The sequence below is a fragment of the Chlamydomonas reinhardtii genome, chromosome 2 (assembly GCF_000002595.2).
Source record: "Chlamydomonas reinhardtii strain CC-503 cw92 mt+ chromosome 2, whole genome shotgun sequence".
Taxonomy (NCBI): domain Eukaryota; kingdom Viridiplantae; phylum Chlorophyta; class Chlorophyceae; order Chlamydomonadales; family Chlamydomonadaceae; genus Chlamydomonas; species Chlamydomonas reinhardtii.
This window is the reverse complement of record NC_057005.1, coordinates 6,140,147-6,162,099: the sequence shown is the minus strand read 5'-3', so window position 1 is coordinate 6,162,099 and position 21,953 is coordinate 6,140,147. Positions and strand designations below refer to the sequence as shown.

The 21,953-nt window shown below is 63.3% G+C and overlaps 3 protein-coding genes across 3 annotated transcripts; all 3 read left to right on the top strand.

Moving 5' to 3' along the window:
- The first annotated feature begins 2,224 nt into the window (after positions 1-2,224).
- CHLRE_02g113600v5 (uncharacterized protein) lies at positions 2,225-7,965 on the top strand. Its single transcript, XM_043059922.1, has 10 exons — positions 2,225-2,467; positions 2,562-2,596; positions 2,736-4,078; positions 4,302-4,454; positions 4,793-4,959; positions 5,119-5,225; positions 5,433-5,594; positions 5,814-6,140; positions 6,294-6,361; positions 6,531-7,965. Exons 1-10 carry the CDS (start codon positions 2,445-2,447, stop codon positions 6,621-6,623), a joined length of 2,478 nt encoding a protein of 825 aa, XP_042927556.1. The 5' UTR covers positions 2,225-2,444; the 3' UTR covers positions 6,624-7,965.
- A 203-nt stretch (positions 7,966-8,168) lies between these two features.
- Positions 8,169-12,280, top strand: CHLRE_02g113550v5 (uncharacterized protein). Its single transcript, XM_001699620.2, has 13 exons — positions 8,169-8,383; positions 8,445-8,548; positions 8,710-8,800; positions 9,156-9,242; positions 9,503-9,546; positions 9,717-9,768; positions 9,982-10,091; positions 10,383-10,425; positions 10,580-10,651; positions 10,855-10,896; positions 11,119-11,191; positions 11,400-11,447; positions 11,646-12,280. Exons 1-13 carry the CDS (start codon positions 8,327-8,329, stop codon positions 11,753-11,755), a joined length of 933 nt encoding a protein of 310 aa, XP_001699672.2. The 5' UTR covers positions 8,169-8,326; the 3' UTR covers positions 11,756-12,280.
- A 254-nt stretch (positions 12,281-12,534) lies between these two features.
- CHLRE_02g113500v5 (uncharacterized protein) lies at positions 12,535-21,450 on the top strand. The gene is made up of 24 exons (XM_043059921.1): positions 12,535-13,208; positions 13,361-13,490; positions 13,637-13,787; positions 14,028-14,177; positions 14,404-14,579; positions 14,754-15,045; positions 15,312-15,471; positions 15,627-15,685; positions 16,158-16,206; positions 16,438-16,554; positions 16,903-17,018; positions 17,315-17,426; positions 17,616-17,672; positions 17,827-17,870; positions 18,077-18,105; positions 18,373-18,476; positions 18,728-19,039; positions 19,254-19,359; positions 19,553-19,635; positions 19,829-19,895; positions 20,066-20,150; positions 20,292-20,340; positions 20,625-20,787; positions 21,003-21,450. Exons 1-24 carry the CDS (start codon positions 12,633-12,635, stop codon positions 21,287-21,289), a joined length of 3,474 nt encoding a protein of 1,157 aa, XP_042927555.1. The 5' UTR covers positions 12,535-12,632; the 3' UTR covers positions 21,290-21,450.
- The last annotated feature ends 503 nt before the right edge of the window (positions 21,451-21,953 follow it).

Genomic DNA, 21,953 nt, shown 5'->3' with positions numbered 1-21,953 from the left:
CTGCCCTGCCGTCCCCTTCCCTCCCCTCCCGTGCCCTGGCCCCCGCCCCCCGCCCTACCCTGCTCCCCGGCCGCACACCTTGCGGTTGGAGACCTTGATCCCCACGTCCGCTGCGGTGAGCCCCACGCGCTCAAAGAACGCCACAATGGCCGCCAGCAGTTCCGCCTCCGCCTCCACACCCGGGACACCGACGATGTCCATGTTCCACTGGTAGTGCTCGCGCCTGCGGGCGCGGGGAACGGTTCAGAGATGTCAGACTTATCGGGGGCGGCAGTGCAGGAGGGAGCATATATCACCAGAAGGCACCTGGCGTGCGCCCACTTTGCCATCTACGAGCGAGGTCGCGACGTGCAGCTTCCGCCACAGCCGCCCTGCCGGTCCCGACCCGGATCCAGACCCGCGCCCCGCCTCGCTCCCAGCGACAGAGCTTAGCCCCACGCCTCCTTGGCGCTTGCGGGACTGGCGCATGGGCCCCCTGGCCTGCTCACAACACACGCATACGACATGCCCCGCCGCGCCCTCGCTCTCCTCTCCCCTCCCTTCACCCTCCCCTCCTTAGCCGCAGCGGCCGGGGCGCACCTGCGGCCGCGCGTCATGCGCTCGTAGCGCCAGCACTGCCCAATGGCGAACCACTTGGCGGGCAGCGGCAGCTGCTTACCGCGCTGCAGCACCAGCCGGGCCAGGCTGGGCGTTAGCTCGGGCCGCAGAGCCACGCGCCGCCCGCCCTTGTCCTGCGGGGATGCAGGGTGCGGGGTGCGGGGTGCGGGGTGCGGGGGAGGAGGACGGAGGGAGGAGTGATTGAGTTTGGCGCGCTAGGAGTCACCAGGGACAAGTGGCATTTGCGGCTGTTGACACGCGCACCGTGTCAACGGTCAAGCCCTTCCCTCTCCCATCTTCACAAGCAGGTTCATGGCCCACACACCTCGAAGTTGTAGAGCTGGTCGGTGATCTCCTCGCCCGCCTTGCGCACAAACAGCTCCTCGCTCTCCAGCACCGGCGCATCGAACTGCTCGAAGCCGAACGCCGCGCTGACGGCCGCGAACTCGCCGAACAGCCAGTTGCGCAGCCGCATGTCCTCGGGAGGGAAGTCACGGGTGCCTGGGGCCAGCAGCGGCAGCAGGGGACAGTCGGGGCGACAGAGAGGAGGTGGGCTGCGGAAGGGTGCGGGTCTTGTCATTGTGGTCTAGTCATCCTCAGAGAAAAGAGATACTGGTACATCACGCCGCGGAAAGGGACACCAGGAGCGACACCCGCAGGGTGCGTGTGTGCCCATGTGTGAGGACAAGGAACAAAACAAAGCCCCCTCAGTGTGCCCGTGTGTATAGCATGGCGTCCCAGCCCACAGCCCTGCAGTGGCTGCAGCTGACCCGAGCTATACGTGGCAGGGGTCGGCCTGCCGATGCGGTTCGGCGGTTGCCGTGTGATACACAATCTTCGAACGTGCCGGGGGTCTTACCGCGAGGCGGCTGCGTGTCAATCATGCCCTTCCGCTCCACGGGCTGCGTCACCTTGCCCTCGCCTGACTTGGCTGGAGATCCCGCCTGCAGCGTGTGTGTTTGTGCGTATGACTCATCGCTGTTAGGAACGACAACTGACAGGCGACGTGCGGTGAACGGCATGGTGCGAGGGCGTGTGCGCGCTACAGTGCTTGAGACATCACACTTGTGGCCGCATGTCGATTATCGGTGTGGGGTGAGGCGGCCTACCGCGGGCCTGGGCGGGGAGTGGCTGCGCAGTAGGCACCGGCCACGCACACTAGGCACCGAGGTCATGTGTGGCTGGGCGCCCCGCACCTACCTCATCCGCCACCACAGACGAACTCGGCGTTGTCGCGCTACGGCATATCCCACGGCTCAAGCCCCCGCGCCGTGGGGCCTTGGGAAAACCAGCGCTGAACGGCAGTCGCGAGCGAGTTCGCGCCGAGGCGCCACGCCCGCACACATCTCCACGCAGCATCGGGATCTAGCTATGCGATGCAACTCTAATCAGTAGGATTATTGGGTTGTGGACAAGTTCGGTGCGGACAAGTCCGGTGCGCGAAAGAAGTGGGATTGCTTGCACGAGTTAGCAAGTGGCGGGCCCCAAGCTCTTGAGCGTATAACGGAGATAGACGAATAGGTTAAATCGCGTGGAAAGGGTCGCCGGGGGCACTCGATGGGGTCGCCCCGCATTGCGGCATCAAGAATCCCTCATTTGCCCAGGTTTCCCCGCGACACACCACCAACAATTCAGAGACGCTGGACTAGATAGGAAGTAGACTTAGAACTGAGCGCAAGAGCTGCGACTTGTTCACTGAGCGCCGGAGTATTCGGTGAACGTTAGTGAGAAGGGAAAAATAAGTAGAGTGTCAGTCTGTATCCTTTTGACAGCTTTTACATAACGTGAGAAAACCAGCCTGGGTCGTGGGGGGCCACGCTCTGGCAGTTCTGGACCCTCGTTGAAGGATGCTGAGCAAGGGTCTTAAAAAGTAAGTCCATGCCGCGAACACAGGGTGACCCTTCGTAGGCATTGCTGACCGGGCTCCAATTTCTGTCTGCGCGACCTCCCCTTGGCACGAGCAGGTTCAAGGACAGGATATTTAGCGCTTCGCGGAAAGGTGGGCTGCGAGCAAGGCGTTGGAACTGTTTTGGCCTTGCTCCGAATTCCTTCGTCGGGCGCTCGGGCGCGGTTCCGGGCCTGCCTGCGCGGGTCATGCGGGTTGAGCGTTGCTCCTGTGTGTGTTTACGCGCTTGCAGAAGGAAGCCTCTCCGGAACAGACTACAGCGAGGGGCCAGAGAGCCCTGGCAACGTGGGTGCCAACTCGCCCCGCAAATTCAGCTCGATAAAGAGCAAGAACAGCAGCTATGGCGAGCGGGGTGCTCCAGAGCTCGTTGCGACCAGCAGCATGCGCAGCAACGCGTCCGCGGCGCACTCCACTATCACGCTCAAAGAAGCGCCCATGCTGACCGACCATGCGTCCCCAGGCAACGGCGGAACCGTGCTGCCGCCTGTACAGATTGGAAGTAGCAACAACAGCTTCTCGTCCAAAGCTCAGCCCCCACCTCTGGCAAACATGTTCAGCCCTTCATCGGGCCGTCGCAAGTCGACGCCCGCCGCGCTTGATATGGTACTGCGCACAGCCGAGGGCAAGGCGGCGGTGGAGCAGCTGCTGCAGCCCGGGCAAAACAAACTGGTATTCGGCAACTACTTCGCCGGGACGAGCGCGGCTGCTCGGGACCAAGCCGCAGCGGTCGCGGCAGCAGAGAAGGCGCAGCGCGCCAAGGCCACCGCAGGGCCAGCAGGGGCCGCGCAGGCGCCGGGGCTGGTGCCACGGCCCCCTCCAGGACTGCCGCCCACCATGCCGCCGCCGCCGCATAAAATGAGCAGCCTGTCTCAGGTGCACCTGAACGATTCCATGGCCACCGTGCCTGAGGACGTGGCGATGGAGGACGCGGTGCACACGCACGCCACGCCCAGCAACTCCAAGAAGCATGCGGCGGACGGCAGCAGCGTGCAGGGCTACCCGCCGGCGTCACCATCGGGTGGCACGCCAAAAATGCATCATTTCCAGCCGCCGCCACTGCAGCTACAGCAGCACCTTCAGCAGCAGGCGGCCGGGCCCTCCGCTATGCCGCAGTCACCCCGTACGCACACGCCACACGCACCCCCACAGCAGCAGCAGCAGCAGCAGCAGGCCTACCCGCAGCAGCACGCGCCGCAGACGCTGGCGCAGGCGACGCAGGCGGTTGCGAACCTGCCGCCACCGCCGGCCATGCCGCCGCTGCCACACCTGCAGCAGCAGCAGCAGCAGCTGCCGCCGCCCCAGCCGCTGCAGCAGCAACTTCCGCCGCCGCAGGCGCAGCAGCTGCAGCAGCCACAACAGCCGCAGCAGCAGGCGCAGCCTGTGGCCTCGCCGGCGCGGTCGCCGCAGGCGCAGCAGGCGCCGGCGGAGGAGGCATCCGGTTCCCAGCGGCCCGCCAGCAAACTGGTTTCTCTGTCGCCGCAGCTGCCGGCGGCCATGCAGCGCAAGTACTGGACGCTGTCGGATTACAATATCATCCGAAAGATGTACACGGGCTATGCGTCCACGGTGTACCAGGTGCGTGGTCAGACAGAGAAGAGGTTGGGCGGCGGGGTTGAGTCAGTCGTAGCAACGGTGGAGACGAGGGTGGGCGCAGCCGTGTGTAGCGCAAAAAAGCTGGCGCGCCGTGCCACGTGCGTGCTTGCTGGGCGTCACCAGTGGTTCCAGCGGCAGGTTTGCCAGGGTTTGCGTGAGTCATTCAGCTGAGCAACCTCTCCTGCACTTGTTGCCCATGGCGCAGGCGATGTGCAAGAAGTCGTTGGAGATGGTGGCGCTCAAAGTGTACCATATGCAGAACCTGTGCGAGCTCAACCACTACCAGGTGTTCCGCGAGATCCGCGTGCACAGCAGCCTGCAGCACCAGAACATCATCCACCTCATCGCGGCGTTCCAGGTGCGGCGGACGTGCTGGCGGCGCGGGTATACAGGACCAGGGCTGCGCTTGTATTGGGAAGGAGTTGGATGATGCGTGTCGGATTTTCGGCGCGGGCAAGCACGTTTGCCGGCAAGAGAGGAGAAGTGTCACGGTGGTTTGTACACATGAAGTAACCCCGGTCCCGGCGTTGACCAGGCGCTGACGAGGCGTTTGACCGTTTACGAACGTTCAACCTCCCATGTCTTACTCAAGCAGCCTTGAGTAAGCAGCTTCCCATGAAGCTACAGCACGCTTGCATGCTCCGCCAAGATGCCTCTCGCGCTGCTGCCGCCCTCACCCGCACATGCCACCCGCAGGAGGGCACGGACGTGGTGCTGGTGCAGGAGTACGCGGAGGGCGGCGACCTGTACCGCCTGCTGCACAAGAACGGCGGCCGCCTCAGCGAGCGCCAGGCGGTGGAGATGGTGCTGCACCCCTTCCTGCTAGCGCTGCACTACCTGCACACGCGCGGTATCATGCACAGGTGGGGGCGCGGGCCTGCGGCTTCGGGCTCTTGGAGCGGCCCTGCCATCACCAGCATCAGGAAAGGGCGCTGCTAGGGGAGGCGAAACGCTCGCGTTGAGAAAGCTGCATTGGGTGATTGTGTGACGCGCCTGGTGCTTGTGTTTCCTGTTGTCTGCAGAGACATCAAGCCGGAGAACGTGCTATTCACGGAGCACCGGGTGCTGAAGCTGGCGGACTTTGGACTGGCCATCGACCTGACGGAGGAGCGCGCCGTGACGCGCGCGGGTGAGGCAGCGGGGCGGCTGGAAGGGACTTGGAGGAGGGTTACCGTAGATTGTGTGCAGGTCCAGACCACGCGCCACCACAGAGTGTATGTGTTCGAGGCGAACGTGGGTCAGGCGACGTCGATGGCGACACGCTCACGCACGTCACTGCGGCATACACACCATCCATGCCACCCATACCATCCACACACACCGACCACCTGCACAGGCACGCTGGACTACATGGCGCCCGAGGTGCTGCGCTGCCCGCCCAAGAACCTGCCCCAGGAGAACAAGAACAACCCGTACCTGCACTACAACAACTCGGTGGACGCCTGGGCGGTGGGCGTGTTTGCGTACGAGCTCGTGGTGGGCTTCCCGCCCTTTGCGGGTGAGTAGCACGATGCGACATGAGTGCATCGGGGACGGGGTAGAGGCGGCGCGTGAAAATGGGCGGGGCGAATCCACGCGGGCCCCTTGTCTCACTCCGGTCCCCACAAAGCGGTGTCATTATCACTTGAAACACTGTAAACAGTCGCGCATACCGTATGCGGGCCGCACATCAAACACCGACACCGCATCACCTCGCACCTGCCTGCACGCTGCGCAGGCGAGACGCAGCTGGACAGCGTGGACCGCATCATGCACTCGGTGCCGGAGTTCCCCGCCAAGATCAGCGAGTTCGCCAAGGACTTCATCTGCCAATGCCTGCGCAAGCACCCGGGCGACCGGCCCACGGTCATGGAGCTGCTGCACCACCCCTGGGTGCGCACCTTCCAGCGCCGCACCTCCATGCGCATCACCGCCATGCCGCGCCGCCGCAGCAGCCTCGTGTACAACCCCGGCTCGCTGGCGCACGCGCCCGGCGCCGCACACGAGGCGTACACGCCGCCGCAGGAGGCGGCGGAGGAGGGCACCGATGTTGCCGTACCCATGGGTGAGCAGCGGCAGGCCTGGGGGGCGGGGGATGAAAGCTTCTGTGCAGGGGCCGCGCATGACAGAACGCGCGCGTGGCCCACGGGGCGCTGAGGTACCGTACTGGACCAGGACGTTAAACTGTGTGCTGTTTGTCGCGGTGCATGTTTTGCAGAGACGGACGTGGGCGACGTCAGTGAGATGACGCCCGATGAGATCGAGCACATGATCACCAAGCTGCAGGTGAGTCAGCCCTCCAGCGTGTACGCAAGATGTCCACATTACCGTACCTACGTCGTACAATGCCTGGCCAATAATTGCCGGGGGCCTGGGGCTCAGGATACTTGAAATGAGACATACGACATGCATACGGTGGCCTAAGCCTCCGGCTCCTCCCCTGACTGATCTGCAGGTGGCGAAGGCGCAGGCCATCGCGAAGAGCGAGTCCCACCGCTCTCCGGGCCAGGAGGTGCTCATGCAGCAGGTGCATCCGCTGCGCATCTGAGCGGAGGTGAGGAGCGACTGCGGCGCAAGCGACTGCGGCGCAAGCAGCAGAAGCGAGGCGGGCAGCGGTGGCAAGGATGGCGGGTGGGGGGGGCGGGGACTGCCGGGTGGAGTAAGGGCTTCATGAGGGACTGCATGCAGGGCACGGGACTGGACGTGCGGAAGGTCTGGCGGCGGGTGGGGCATGGACTGGTGAGGGTGAGACTGCGTGGGAGCTCTTGTGTGCGGAAGGCGCGACAGCGTGCGACGATGCTGACACTGTGCAGTTTGTTAACGGCGTGCGCGAAACTAGCGCCTGTTTACTTTCGTGTGGGAACACAACTACAAACGTGAGGCGTATGCGGCTTGGCATGTTGAGGGTGGTGGCCGTAGAGGTGTGAGGAGGGCGGTCGAAGGATCGAAGTGCTGCGCATGTCCCACACTACTTGACGATTGGCAGCCGGAAGCGCGCGTGTTCGAACGAGGTGAGGAGGCGGAGGGCAGATTGTCACGGCAGGCAGCGACTGGCATTGATAGCCGGCTCAAGTCGTGTGGGCTGAGATTGTGAGGGTCCTAGACGGGCGCGCTACGGCATTGCAGGAGGCGACAGCTCACAGCACTGCTGAAACGGGTAGCGTCGTACACATGGGTCTGCGTCGCCGGCTCGGTCGGGTTCGTGCGTATCAGTGCGATTGCAGTGTCGCCACCTTAGCTTGTCCACATCGAGGCGTGCGTAATGTGTGTCTTTCTGTGCTTTTCTGCTTGTGTAGCGCGTGTGGCTGGGCCTTCCTGGCTTGACCATGGAGGTGGGTCCTGTGTGTGGCGGCCAGTACCTCCGATGCGGACGGTTGAGCCATATGCGGTTTCCCATGGCACAAGGCGGTGGAATGCGGGCGGTGGGGGAGTTTCCTGGGCGGCGCATATGACGGGCGGACGCGGAGATTTCGCAGGTCGGCTGCGAAAGGAGCAGACTGAGTGACTGACACAACAACTTTGATGACATTTCTGGATATATCGTGCCTAGGAATTGCTTTGTACAGGCGTGTGCGTTCTTCATTTCGAAGGGAGGACTTGGGTGAGACATGGCATGGTTGTACCCTGTCTACTGTGACAGTTAGACCCGCCTGCACCCCTGTGTTTTCGCACACCGCGAGGTTAGGGTGGGCGTTTATACTTCCCGTACTTTGCACTGTAGCAGTTGGAGGCAGACGTGCTCAATCTGCGCTTTTATGCATTCATGCGCACGCCTGGCTGGCGTCGCGTTGGTCCCATAGCCCGCCGCAACAAGCATTGTCACCTTGGGCACGTACGATAGTCTGGTTGGAGGTTCCTCCTCGAAATGTGCACTGTAACAGATGGGGTTACTTTGGAAGTCGGCAATAGGACGGCACCGCAATAGGACGGTACCGTGCCTTGTGCCTTCGGGTGGGGGTATGGCAGCCTTTGAGCCGGCGTGGGCAGGCGTCGTGGCTGTCAACCACACCTCGTGTGTCAGCAGATGGTCTGCGGGCCCTTGAGCCAGCATCATGTTGGGCCTCATTTAGTTCATATATATTTACAGTGTTTTCGCATTCATTAAGAATGCTGGCTCGGCGCCCTGCCCGCACGGCCCATCGCAATGACCACTGCAAAGCTTCAATACAACGACGACGCTTGCTAGTGCGCGCTAGCATTGTGGGTGACAGCGCAGAAGGATGCAGCACAAGCTACGAAAGGCGAGATGCTATGGAGGACCTCCATCATCGCCATCGGACCTCGCGCCGAGGCGCGCTGCTAAGCACGGTGCGACTTCTGCACACTGGCATGCGAAACGGGCCAGTCCTCACCTGGAATGCGCGCGCAGGCACTCGGCGCCCTCAGCCTCGCGCTGCCGACGCCTCAGGCGACGGGAGCTGACCTCGCGGAGTACCTGAGCCGCGCATTCCCACCACCGCCCGAGCCAGTCATGTGAGGAAACGCCGGCGATGCCTCCGGGCGCTGCCCAGGCTAGTCAATGCCCACGGGGGCCTGTAGAGGTACCCACACTTGTGAGGTCTCGACCTTCCGCTGCATGGAAAGAGTGTCGACGCCCGTCCGTGCCTGCTCGGTCGTTGCACTCCCGCCGGCAGGTTTCCGCGCAACAAGCTGACTCAGCCGTTCGCTGTGCTGCTGATGCGCTCGGCATACGAGGCCGTAGATGATCTGGACTTCATCGCTATGGTGGGGAGGGGGTGAGATGGGAATGGTCGGAGGGCATTGGGGGTGGGGAGGGAGAGGGGGAGGTTTAGGAGGGCATGGCACGGGGGCATGGGGGTTCGTGCGTGGCGGGAAGGAGCGGCTGCGTGTGCGTTGAATGCGAGGTTAGGCGTGTGCCTTGCGGCTTCACCCGTGGGCGCGTGGGTGGGCGCTGTACGTGGGTGCGGTCTGAGGAGTGGGTTAGGACTGAGGTAGCACACACGGCAGTCGGCGTGGGACGGCGGGGGTAGTAGGAACCCGCTCGGAGCTTGCTCGCTGCACGCCGCCCCTGGCAAGCGCCACTGCAACGCTAAGCATACGATTTAACTCGGCCTCGCAGAACGATTTCCAGAAGCAGTTTTGGCGGCTCCGCGCCAGCGAGCAGGAGGCATACAACCTTCAGTACGACCCGCTCAAACCCAAGATTGTGAGTCCGCATGGCTGACCTGTACGTCATTGCTGGCAGGCAGGCATATCCTGTCATGTGTGTTATTGTATTGGAGTTGTGGCCTAGTCAGCACTAACCTACGGTACATTGTGGCATCAAACGGCGTTGGCATATGGTCAAAGTGCGCCCGATAACGGTGTTTGGCCGCAGTGCTGGGTTGGTTATGCACGTGTGGGGCCGTGGTTGAGCCCAACAAACGAGCGTGTGTACGCCTGTGCATGTGTGTGGATGCGGTACAGGGCGACATCTCTGACTCGCTCTACTTTGACTTCATCTCCTACTCGTGAGTGTTGCGCTGAGGGGTTACACACTACCGGTACAGTAAGCAAAAGCGTACGATACAGTTTGCAGGCTGGCTTTTGACACGGGTAGGTGTTTGATTGGCCCTCAGCTGCGTCGTTTAGGTTGTTTCGGTGCCTGACTTGGCGCCGCCGCCGCGCACTGTGTACACAGGCAATTTGCCACGATCGCGCGGGAAATGCCCAAGGGACTCCAGGTCTTCCGGGTGAGCCGGCCTAGAGACCGCATCACACCTGCAACAGCGCGCTGCCGTTGGGGGCACATTGAGTGCTATGCTGCGAACGCATGTCCTGCTGTCTGTCCATGCTTGCTCTGCAGCTTGTGCTGCCGCACACGGCATTACGTCACAGGGCACGGCCCCGTGACTTGCAATGTCCTCATGCCCACCAACTTGCAATGTCCTTATGCCCACCTGCAGGAGTACTGCGAGGAGGAGGAGAACAAGACGTGCCAGGACCGGTTCCGTGTGGTGCGGCGCGACGCCGCCATCGCCGACAACAACGTCCTGCCTGGGCTGTTCTTCTCCATGTGAGTGTGGTTGAGAGAGAGCGGAGGGACAAAGAGCAGGAGCCAGCTGGAGGTTGCGTGGAGGACTGAGCGGGTAGCGAACTCAGCCAGTCGGGTGTTCACTGTCCAGGGAGCTAGGACGCACGCAACCGCACGTAGCTAGGCAATGCCTCGTGTGCTGTGGTGTCGCGCCGAAAGAGGGACACTGGGCTGGCTTTCATCGGCAGTCTGAACGACCACACGTTCTAGCCCCTCCTCTCCGCCCAACTGAGTCACATAGTTCCACTGTCGCCATGCCATCTCTGCCTGCAGGACCGGCGACCGGATATACACGGGCCTGAAGGACGGGTTCCGGGTAAGGCCTGCCTACGCAACAAGGAGGGCTGCGGGACCGCGTGCGAGCGTAGAGGTGGCGCTGCGGCGTGTGATCGTGCACGTGATGTCAGGGCGAGTCGCGCGTGCCAACACCTAGCCCTGCCCACTCGCCCGCGCCCACGTCACATGTGCAGAACACGCAGTTCGGCGCGCCGCAGCCGCTGCCGGCCAGCGCGTCGTTTACTCAAGTGACGGCCGACATCCAGGTGCGCGCAAGTGCATGTCTGACAGGACAACAGAAGGGTTGCACGCGTGCATGTGTGTGTATGTGTATATGTGTGTGTGGTGCAACGTGGCATGCAGCGTCTGGCCGACGGTTATAAGCGGCTTGCTGCTGAGCAAGCCAGCCATGCAGCTGGAGCTGGAGCCCCCCAAACACACAACCTCGACCCCACAACTCCACGTGCAGGCGCTGCTGGACGTGTGCGTGAAGAACGGATACGCGCTCAAGGTACGCGCCGCCAAACCGGAAGCAGCTCTGGGGGGAAGGATGTCTGACCAAAGTCTTGATTAATGCCTGCTGCCTGGGGGTTGGGATGGGGCGGCAGCTTGCTGCGTCACGACTCGCTGCCCAGCCGCTTCCTGCCCGGAGCTCCTTCCTAACCTCTTGCTGCTGTGATTTGTCGCTGACGCGGTCTGCCCGTGTTGGTGCTGCGCCTGTGTGCGGCTGCAGGCCGAGGTGTCGGACGTGGACGAGGCGGCGCGCTCGTTCAAAGTCAAGATCCTGGGGCCCGCAAACCTGTGGGGTGAGTCGCGGGACAAAGGGCGACGGCGTGCGGAGCCCAGCTACAGCCTGTGGGATGACAACACCCGGATGTCGGCTAGGAGGTCACGCGGCCCGGGTGCATGCGAGTCAGCGTCATGCCTGCCAGAGCACTGGCCGCGCGCCGCAAACCCCTTGCCACTGACGGTACCACGGGCTTCTCTACCCCTCTCCGCGCACCCTGCACACAGGCCTGACCTCGCTCAACTACCGGCGGGCGGTGGTGACCAACTGCTACGGTGAGTCCGATGCTGCCTGCTGTCTGTTGTCTGCAGTCCTGCCGAGCACCGTCCATGCTCCTCGCCTGCTGCTGACATATGTGTGTGAAGGGCATATTGGTGATAGTCTCGTGTGTGAATGGGAAACGACAAGCGCGCCCCACTCACATGTGCATGTATGTGTGTGTGTGTGTGTGTGTGTGCGTGTGTCCCTTGCAGACGCCATGCTGATTGACGCCTTCCTGCGCGCCAGCGGCCGCCCGGGCGCTCGCTATGAGCTGAGCACCAACTCGTCCGGCATCGAGGAGACCTGGGTGCTGGCCGCGTGATGAGCGAGCGGGCGCAGGCGCGCACGAGGCAGGAGAGGGGAGGGCTACAGTAGGGCTGTGTGAAGTGCGGGTGTGAGCAGCGCCAGGGGGGGGTCCAGATTTGGAAGTCTGGCTGTTTGGGGTGAGGAGCAGCGCTGTCTTGGGAGTGCGGTCGGGCGGGCAGAGTGACGGTTTCATTGGTGTGGCTCTTGCTGTTGTTCATGTGGGCGTGCGGCTTGAAGGCAGCTGGGGCGAGGGGAAGTAAACGTCGGAAACCACGGCCGGAAGCCACTGCCAATGTGCGCTGGACTGGCCTGCAAGCTGCTGGAAGGCAAACAGGACAGGCACAAGGGAGAGAGGGTGAGTGCGCGGACGTACGGAACGACGCGCTAGTGAGCGGAGGAAGATGAGAATGCGGAGAAATAGTGATCCTGACGGTGTCCTGACTGCTGATGCTGAAATGGGTGGTTACTTCTCCCAGAGCAATGTCCCGCTAGCAGATACTCGTGCCATCAGCGTCCGCGCTGATTGTAACACGCCACGAGCCTATCGACCCGATGCCTGCGAACAACCGATGGGCCCCTGCTGGCTGTTGCATCCGCGAACTTCCCGGCAGCCTCTTGTGCGGTCGCGGTAAGTTGACACGGGTTCCTCATTAGAGCTCGGGCTCAGTAACGCCTTGGACCATGGATCGCGGGGAAGGAGAACTGGAGGGAGGGAGTGGGAAGCTGCAGCTGGAGGAGGTTGACCGCGGCCCATGTCAATCTGACCTGTCACTTGCAGCCTGCCCGTAACGCCATGGCAGACCACACACTGGAGGCTGGCATTTCGCTGCTTTACTGTTTTTACGCGCTGTCGCCACAAGAGCGTCAAGCAACACGTACTTGAGCAGGTCATCATGGCATCCCCACACGACCCAGCGTGTCGGCAACGGGCTGCGACCCAACGAGCCGCACCGCCGCTACAGGACACGCCAGCCTCCAGCTCGCAAACCCCCCAGGCACAGGCACTCCCTCGCAGCAGAGGGCGTCGTCCGGCGCGACCCAGGGGCACGGCCGGGCCCACGACAGCCGACTGGCTGCAGCGGCAGCACCGCGGTGGCAGTAGCGGCAGTAGCAGCAGCAGCAGCAGCGCCTTGCTCGGCGCGGCCTCAGCCGCAGCGGTGGTGTGCAGCCTGCTACTGCTGGCAGGCACGCTGCCCGCGCTCTGCCAGCAGGAGCCGGCGCCGGCGCCGCAGCCACCTACGCCGTCGTCGGCCACGAGCGGCAGCCCTGCCCCTGCCCCTGCCCCTGCTCCTGGCCCTCCTGGCCCCGGCAGTGAGGTGTACATCAGTGAGGTCATGGCCAGTAACCAGGGGGCGCTGCAGCTGCCGGCGGCGGCCAGCAGCACGGGTGGCGGCGGCGGCGGGGGCGGCGGCAGTAGTCCTGACTGGCTGGAGCTCCACAACCGGGGCGCCGGCGCCGTGGCGCTAGAGGTGCGGGGGCGGGGAGTGGGACGAACAGAAGAGGAAGGGAGACGAGGTTATGGGGCGTGGGGACGGATGGGCGGGCGGGCAGGTAAAACGGCCGCAAGCGCTCACCGATGCACTGCTATCTCCACAGAGCCTGTGGGTGCTGTGCGCCGCAGGGCTGGGAGCTACGGCTGCTTGACCACGACGAGGAGGACGGCAACGACAGCAGCCGTAGCAGCAACACCTGGACATTCCCGCCCGACACCTCCATTGCGCCCAACGCCTATCTGGTCATCTACGCCTCAGGTGCGAGAGAGCTGGGCGTCCGCCAACCACCAAACACAGCAAACCCCTTACTGCTTTCGACCAGCCTGAAGCTACAACCTCTGTACTGTGCGTGCGTACAAGCAAGCTTTGGAACTTGCTCTTCGTTACGGGGGTCCATGCCACAGGCAAGAACGTCTCAGCTGGTAACGCCACCGCCGGGTCAGCCGCTGCGCCGGCGTCGCTGCACGCGAGCTTCAAGCTGCCGGCGGCGGGCGGTGTGGGTGTGCAGCTGCTGGGGCCAGGCGGCGTCGTGGTGGAACGAGTGCAGCTGCCCAGGTGCGCAGGCGGCACAGCAGGTGTTCAGGTCTGCAGGGGAGGTGTGTGCGGTACGTGCGTGTTGTGCAGGCTTGTGTGGTTGCAGCAGGTGCGTGCGCCCCCCCTCACCGCATGCGAGCTTGCCGCCATACCTGCACTTGTGGGCTTGCATCCCCCCTTCTGTCCGTCCCGCTGCTCCTCGTGTCAGGCGGCCCCGCTGGCAGGTCCGCCTGCGAGCCACAATCTGACCACTTCCCGCAGGCAGTATGCCAACGTGTCCTTTGGAGTGCCGGCTGCCGCCGACGGTGTCAAGCGGGACGCGGCGACGGCGGCACCGCTCACCTACCTCTCCGCCGCCACACCGGGAGCGGACAACGCGGCGCCGCTGGCGATTGGACCCATCATCACCAGGTGGGTGGGTGGATGGGCTGAACCCACAAACCGCCGGCCCACAGGGGCCATCCACATCCCGGGAAAGTCCCTGTCAGCCAGTCGCGGTCCATGTCCTGTGCGCCGCCTGTGTACCGCTGTTGCTTGCCAGTCGACCCAGGTATACCGCCGCCACTGCCCCGGCCTGCCGCGCCCCTGCTGTGCCCTGACCTGTCCCGCCCTGCCGCTCTGGATGATAACCCCACAGCGTGTCACGCCCCACGGGTCCGGACCGCCCGCCCGCTGGCGCCGACCTGCTCGTCAACATCACACTGCGCCCCAACCTGAACCCAGTGGACGGCGCCGGCGTCAGCCTGGTGTACGTCGTGAACTGGGGGCAGGAGCAGGAGCTGGCGGCGGCGCAAGAGGGGCCGGCGGGAGCAGGTGCGTGGCGACGACGGCCTTTGAGCGACCGCGGCACACCGCTATGCAGACAGCGCACTCGCCAGTGCTGGCTGTGTTGCTGTCGCGATGTGTGTATGTGGTGTGGTGCGGGACATCGGCGCTTTGGCATTGCCGTGCTGATGGCGCTTTCGCCGCCGCCTTGTGTCCACGCAGACGGGGAGCTCCTGTACACGGCCGCCATCCCGGCAGCGGCGTTCAAGGCAGGCGACATGGTCCGCTGGCGCGCCCGTGCCGCCGACACCGCGGGTTACCGCTCCGCCCTCCCGCGCCCGCCGCCTTCGGCCGGCACCGCTGCTGCTGAGGAGTGGCCGCCGGCCATGGCCGCTGCTGCCTTGGGCCAGGCACAGGGCGGGGAGGGGCAGGAGCAGGAGCCGCACTACTACGGCACCGCGATTGCGGTGCTCGAGGACCAGGTCATTACCCCCGATGTCCCCATCCTGGAGTGGTAAGCGCGCCGTGTAGTGTGCACACGGCAGCACGCACAATGCGCATTTTATCTCACATGGCAGCATCGACATCTACAACACCAACATCATTATGCGCAGAGCTCCCTTGCGTCTTCCTCGCCCCTTTACGACCTGCCCGTTGGTCACACAGGCACACACACCTTCCTTGTGCTCCTTAACACACACACACACACACACACACACTCTATCTATCTATCTATCTATCTCACTCACACCTGCAGACCTCCCACACGCCACCCCGCAGGTTCAGCCCAAACGCGGAGGCTGCCACCTCTGTGGACGGCGCGCTGGGCCAGGTGCTCGTGTACGGCGGCACCCTGCATGACAACGTGGCGGCGCGGCGGCGCGGAGTCACCGCACTGTCCTGGCCCAAGCCCAAACTCAAGTTCATCCTGCCCAGCCGGGTGGGTGCACAGCCGCCGGTTACGGGTCGGGGGAGAGGGCAGCGTCGTGTGAGGGCCAGCGCGTTTGGGGTTGCCTGGCTGCAACCATTATACCTCCTATGGATCACATACATACTTCCTTCGTTGTCCGCCTCAACTGGTCGGCCCCGCTACAGGACTTCAGGTACTCGGACACGGCACCGGAGGTGTCTGAGTTCGGCCTCCAGTCCTTTTGGTACGTTTTGAGGTGGTGGTGGTGGGGGGGTTGTAGATACCAGCCCAAACTAAACCGAACCGGTATGTTTGTGGTGGGGTGGGGGGTGGGAAGGTGGGCGGGAGGATGAGGTGCACATTTCAGGTGCTGGCCCCTAGGGGCGAAAAGGCTTGCGGGTCAGGGCATTGCATGTTGTGTTTGAGGTGCCGCCAAGTGGTATCGCTGTCGACATAAGTATCTGGTGCACTCATGGCTGGCTGGGAACCTTGCAGCACTACTCACAGCTGTTGTCCCTTTGCGGCCGGGGTGCCGGGCTGCCCGCAAGCCACCCGCACCATCTTCACCACCACCACCACCACCCCTGCCACTACCACCACCACCACCACCACCACCACCACCACCACCACCACCACCACCACCACCACCACCACCACCACCACCACCACCACCACCACCACCACCACCACCCCTGCCACCGCCATGCCGCCTGCAGGTACGAGCTGGGTGAGCGCAGCTACATGAAGGAACCGCTGGCGCTGCAGGTGAGGGAGGGAGGGGCGGTGACAGGGGTTTTCCTGGGCGGCGGCGTGAGGGGCAGCGGCCAGGGGGCTGCTACTGTGCACCTAACCCATTGCATCCGGTCCCCACAGCCCCTGGCATCAGCGAGCTGCGTGATGCATGCAGGCCTACTGCGTCGGCTGAAGCTCCACCACCCACCCGACTCCACCCCACGTACACGTCTTTCTCCCTCCCTCCCCGCCGCCCACCCGCAGTTCATGCGCGAGGCGGGTGTGATCGCGCCCACCTCCTTCCACGTGCACGTGCGGCTCAACGGCCAGTTCTACGGCCTGTTTGCGTTCGTGGAGGTCCTGGATGACACATACCTGCAGGTGTGCATGTGTGTGTATGTGTGTTAAAGAGCGCAAGGAAAACATTACGCGTAGGACAGTGTATGCGACGCAGAGTGTGCATGTGTGTGTGTGTGTGTGTGTGTGTGTGTGTGTGTGTGTGTGTGTGTGTGTGTGTGTGTGTGTGTGTGTGTGTGTGTGTGTGTGTGTGTGTGTGTGAAGGGAGGGCAGTGATTTGTGTGCGTGTGTATACCTCTCCTCCTTCGTCCAGCTACGCATGTGTCAGCTCAGCTCACCAACTGTCACTCACCTCTCCGGCACCACCCTGTGTCTCCACCCTATCTGTCTTCCTCCCCGACCCCCCCCCCTCCCCCAAAACACAACCTCCAGCGCCACGGGCTGCCGCCCTCCGGCCCGCTGTTCAAGAGTGTCAGCGGCGAGCTGTCCAACCTGCGGTGGGACCTGCCGCTCAAGGAATACCCCAGCTTCTGGGAGAAGGAAAACAGGTGTGTTCAAGGGAAACAGAAGGTAATGGGGATGCATTTCACACGCGTGCATGCTTGGGTGTGTGAATGAAACTGACGTGGGGGGCTGTCTTGGCGGTTTGGTCATGGCGCAAGCCCTTGCATATGCACGCACGGCGTGCACTGGCGTGCCGGGCATCGCGTCCGCTCCCCCACCGCTGCATTACCCCCCCCAGGGTTGGGCGATGATTCCTTGATTACTGGGACCTGTGTCGTTGGGCTCGGGCACGTAACCCGCCTGGCTGTTGGTGCGCCGTGCTGTACGCACACGCACGCAGGGACAAAGTCGCCGCGGACTGGGACGCACTGCGGAACTTCAGTCGCGGGCTGGCGGGCGGCGGCCCCGAGCCCCGATCGGAGTTTGTGGTGCAGTCTGTCAACCTGCCCTCGGTGAGCGTCGGCTAAGGGGATAGCCTGTAAAGCTGGCCCAGCCCGCGGTGAAATGTGCTGCTGCGGCGGCAGCGGTGTGTAGCGGCCGATGGATACCAAGTGCCAGTGTCAGAGAGCCCCCGCGCACACCGTACGTCTGTACGTACACAAGTGGATGCCCGTTTTCCCATCCCGGATGCATCCACACAGATGATCAACAACATGGCCGCACAGACGCTCGTCAACAACATGGACCGCTGCACCAAGGTAGGTCGCGCGGGCGGGCGGGCGGGAAGGCAGCCACACCAGTCCCAGAGCAGCCGGGGTAGCTGCCGACGGGCGGTTGACTCTATGTGTCTACCTGGGTCCTTAACTTTTCATGGTCAACCCCTCACAACGCCGCCCGCCACCCAACCAACAGAACTTCTTCATGTACCTCCACCCCCACACGCGCGAGTGGTACATGTGAGTGTGCGCGCAAGACTGACTAGATCGGCAAGGCCGGCAAGGCACACCCACGTTTGCAAACAGACTGGGAGCAGCTGGGGTGGCAATCTGTTTGCTTCCCAGAGGTCACGGCCATGACTCCCTGACGCGCGCCCACCACTCCCCACGCTGTGCTCCCGTCCATCCTCCTGCCCTTCCTCCTGCTCCTGCTCCTGCACCTGCAGGCTGCCCTGGGACATGGACGGCTCTTTCGGTGCGTCCTCCTGAAGCCCTGAGTACACATGCCCCCCCTCCTCATGCGCCGCCTCCCTAGCAGCCGTCCATGAGCTCCACCCCAAAGACCGTGCCGTGTGCTGTCCCATCATCCCACTCCTGATCCCCATACGGCGCGTTAGTTTCTCACCATACGGTACCCTCGGCTCCGTCGCCACCAAGTCACCTGCTCTACTCTGCTGTTGCTACGGCACGACACAAATGACATACACCGTGTCCTCGATCTCCTCCTGGTCCTCACACTCAGGCCAGGACAACGGTCTGGGCGGCAAACCCGATCTGGACAATTACTGCGTGCTGGCGTGTGAGCAATGGAACTCGCCGCTCTACTGCGACAGCGAGCATCCGCAGGTGGGCGAGGGCATGGTGCGACATGGCACGTGGGGGCGCTGGACGGATTGGCAGCACGTGTGCCGGTGCGCGTGCGTGCTTCGCCGCCGGCTGCTGCCACTGCGGTATCTACTGCTGCAATGGCCGCTTACTAGATGTGTTTGCAAACTTGTCTTGCGAGGTCCTGTACGCCACAGCCACCAACCGCCACAGCCACCAACCCGCCCCTGCGATCAAACGTAACTGCTTCACCCGCCGCCCCATGCCCGCAGGATCTCAGTCGTGTCACTCCCTGGGGCACAGTGGCTGTGAAGCTGAACGACAACTCCTACCAAGGAGCCGCCGTGCGCAAGCCGTCCAACCCCGCTGGCCGCCGCAGCCGGGCACTCCTGCAGCAGGAGGCAGGTGCCGCGGCGCCCGAGGGCGAGGCTGCCGGTGCTGGCGCCGCAGCCAGCGGCAGCGATAGCAGCAGCAGCGGCAGCAGTAGCAGCTTGGAGGCGCGCCGCGCTCGGCGCCGGGCGGAAGACACGGCTGCGAACATCAACAAGTCGCCCATGTACGCCGCCGGCCCCACCATCACCAAGGTGTGTGGCTATGCATTAGCTGCGATGTGCTAGTGCCGCCGCAAGACTCCTGCTCTTGCAGCCACACGCCGACGGCTGCAGCCACTGCATCGCTCGCCTGGGCTTGCTTGTGCTTGTAGACTGAGACCACCACATATCAATCGTCCATTAGCACTTGGCTCTAGATCTGCCACAACACACCTGCTGTCGCTCCCCGCCTACCTGCTTGCCGCAGTTCCCGCCGCCACGGGGCTGGGACAACCCCGACCGCGTCACGCTGACGCAGACGTCGCCCAACGGCCCCGCGGGCACCTACAACCACCTGTACGACGCAATACTGGGTGAGCACGTGCCAATCGCGCCATTCGGCAAGAGCGTGCCGCATACCGTAATACCGTACTCTGGCGCCGACCCTAATCAACAAGGTCCATGCACTCCACACGTCTCTTTTGGCTTTATGAATCATGATGTTCATACCTTGTGTGGCATTGATCGGCCGGCATGGCTGGTGTGTGTTGGTTGTTCACGTCGCAGACACCAACGCCACACGGGCCATGTACCTGCGGCGGCTGCGCACACTGGCCGACACCTTCCTGGCGTCAGGTCGCATCGCGCAGGTGTGTCGTGCGTATGCAAGGACACAACGGGAGCAAACACGCAGGACTTTGTATCTGAAGGCCGCGCCTTCGTGCACACATGCGTGGTCGGACTGCTGGGGCCCCGTGCATTTAGCGGTGCGCAGCACGCCGCACTTGTGCCACAATGTGTGACGCGCCCTGCGCGTTTCCTTGCCTTGTGCGCCCAACACAGATGGCCAATGCGACCTACACGCGCATCAAACCACTTGCAGACCTGGATGCAAAGAAATGGAGCTCAGGTGGGCTGCTGGTATCCGTCACCAGGCCAACGCTACCGGACACATCCTGACGTTACACCGCCATGCATTTGGGCGCCACGCACGTGGCAACCAAGCTAGGCTGAACTCCCCTGCAGCGCGTGATAAAAATCGCGATTCCCGTGTCCTGTCCTGGCGATGTTCTCCAACAGGCATCTCCGTAGACAGGGGGTATCAGCAGATCACAACGGAGTTCCTGCCCATTCGCACCGACCAACTCCTTGGGTCCCTGTACGGGTAAGAGACATTGCATCCTCGCGGGGGGTTGCTACTGTGCTTGCAGCCTTGCAGACCTCGGCGCATCGGGGGTGCGGCCCATTCATGCATGTCACGACAAACAGCGGAGCCCCACATTCTACCACACGACCCATAACGCAGGCCGACTGGGCGGCGGCCTCTGTTGCCCACAAGCCAGAAGCCGGAGCAGGTGGGCGCGTGGTTGGCGATGATGGGCGTTTTTGCGTCTGAGCACGTGCATCTGGAAGCGTCCCCCCAGCTGCTCCGCTCTTGTGGCATACATGTGGATGCAAAGCCCCCCTTGTGATTTTCTCCGTACATGCGCTGCGTGAACCTTCTATTTTGTGCGCCCCAAACACACTCAATTGGACTCGATTTCTGCTTTACCCCTTGTTGTCACACACATGAACACACACATGCACACGCGCACACGCACACACACACACACACACACACACGCGCACACACGCACAGGTGGCTGTCGCGGTCGAGCCCCTGTTGGGCGAGGCGGCCCCGCCTGCCCCCGCGGTGACTGTGCGGCTTCGCAACAAGGGCACCGAAGCCGTCGACCTGTCGGGCTGGCAGCTGAGGCCAGCAGCTGCCGCGGCGGCGGGCGCGAATCTCACCCTCCCAGCCGGTGCGTCCTGATGCTCGCCGGCCGCCGCGGCCCACACTGCTACCGCAGAGCCACCGCCAGTCTGCCTGCGCTGCTATGCATCTAGATAGATAGAGCTCGGCTGGCGACGACGCAACGCATAGTCGGATTGTAACCGGACGTCTGCCCGGCCATGAGTCAATGCGACGCGATGTGCTCCTTGTGCCTTGTGGCCTGTGACACGCACGTATGCGCAGGCACTGTGGTGGCTCCAAGCAGCTCGGTGGTTGCCACGACGGATTTGGCCACGGCACGTGAGCTGCAGCGCCGCGCCGGAGCGGCGGCACCCGCAGGCGGTGCCGCAGCTGCGGGCGCTGCGGCGGAGCCGTATGTAGAGCTGAGCACATCGGCCCAAGGCAGCGGCAAGGCGGGGGGGAGCGCGCCAGGGAGCGGTGGTGGTGGAGCTGGCAAGTGGGAGCTGGTGGATCCGAGCGGCGCGGTGGCCGGTGCAGGCGGTGGCGTTGCTATGCAAACAAAGAAGTAGCAATGCAAGCTCACCGGGTTGGAAAACATAGAGAGCTGGCTAGGTGTGCGGTATGGGCGTGTGGAAGAGTATGGAGGAGAGCATGACGGAGTGTATGGCACCAGTAACACGAGCATCACTCATCCTTTGAGCGAGTGTTACTTGGCTTTGCAAAAAGCGAGGCCCTCCAACCGGCCTGGCACGCCAAGCAGGGGGGGGGGGGTAGGAAACAAAGTGCTAGACCCCATGCCCCGAAATCCCCCGGGACCCCCCTTGCGGGGACGACCGACCCCTCCCACGGACAAAACCTTGTTGTTGAGGGTTAGGCCCTCTCCATTTAATACCAAAGTGGTTTCAATCGACTCCTCTTGACGAGCACTGTCACGCTGTGTCGTTGTTCTGAGACTTCGGGCACACGCGGGATCCATTGACATCCCCTCGATGTAGCCTACCCCGCGCTCAACTCTCTGCCGCGTGACGGTTGGACAGTATGCATCGGCCTCGTTAGACGTGAATTCATGCGCACCAGCGCTAGAGAGCCCAGCCGTGTCAGTGCGCATGTGTCGAATGTGGGGAAGTGTGCTGCTCCCGAAACCCGGCTGACCCCGAGAATGGATCCCCCTTTTACCCAGGACGACGACTGACCCACCAACTTTGGCGGCCCAGAACTTCCTCACCTAGACAC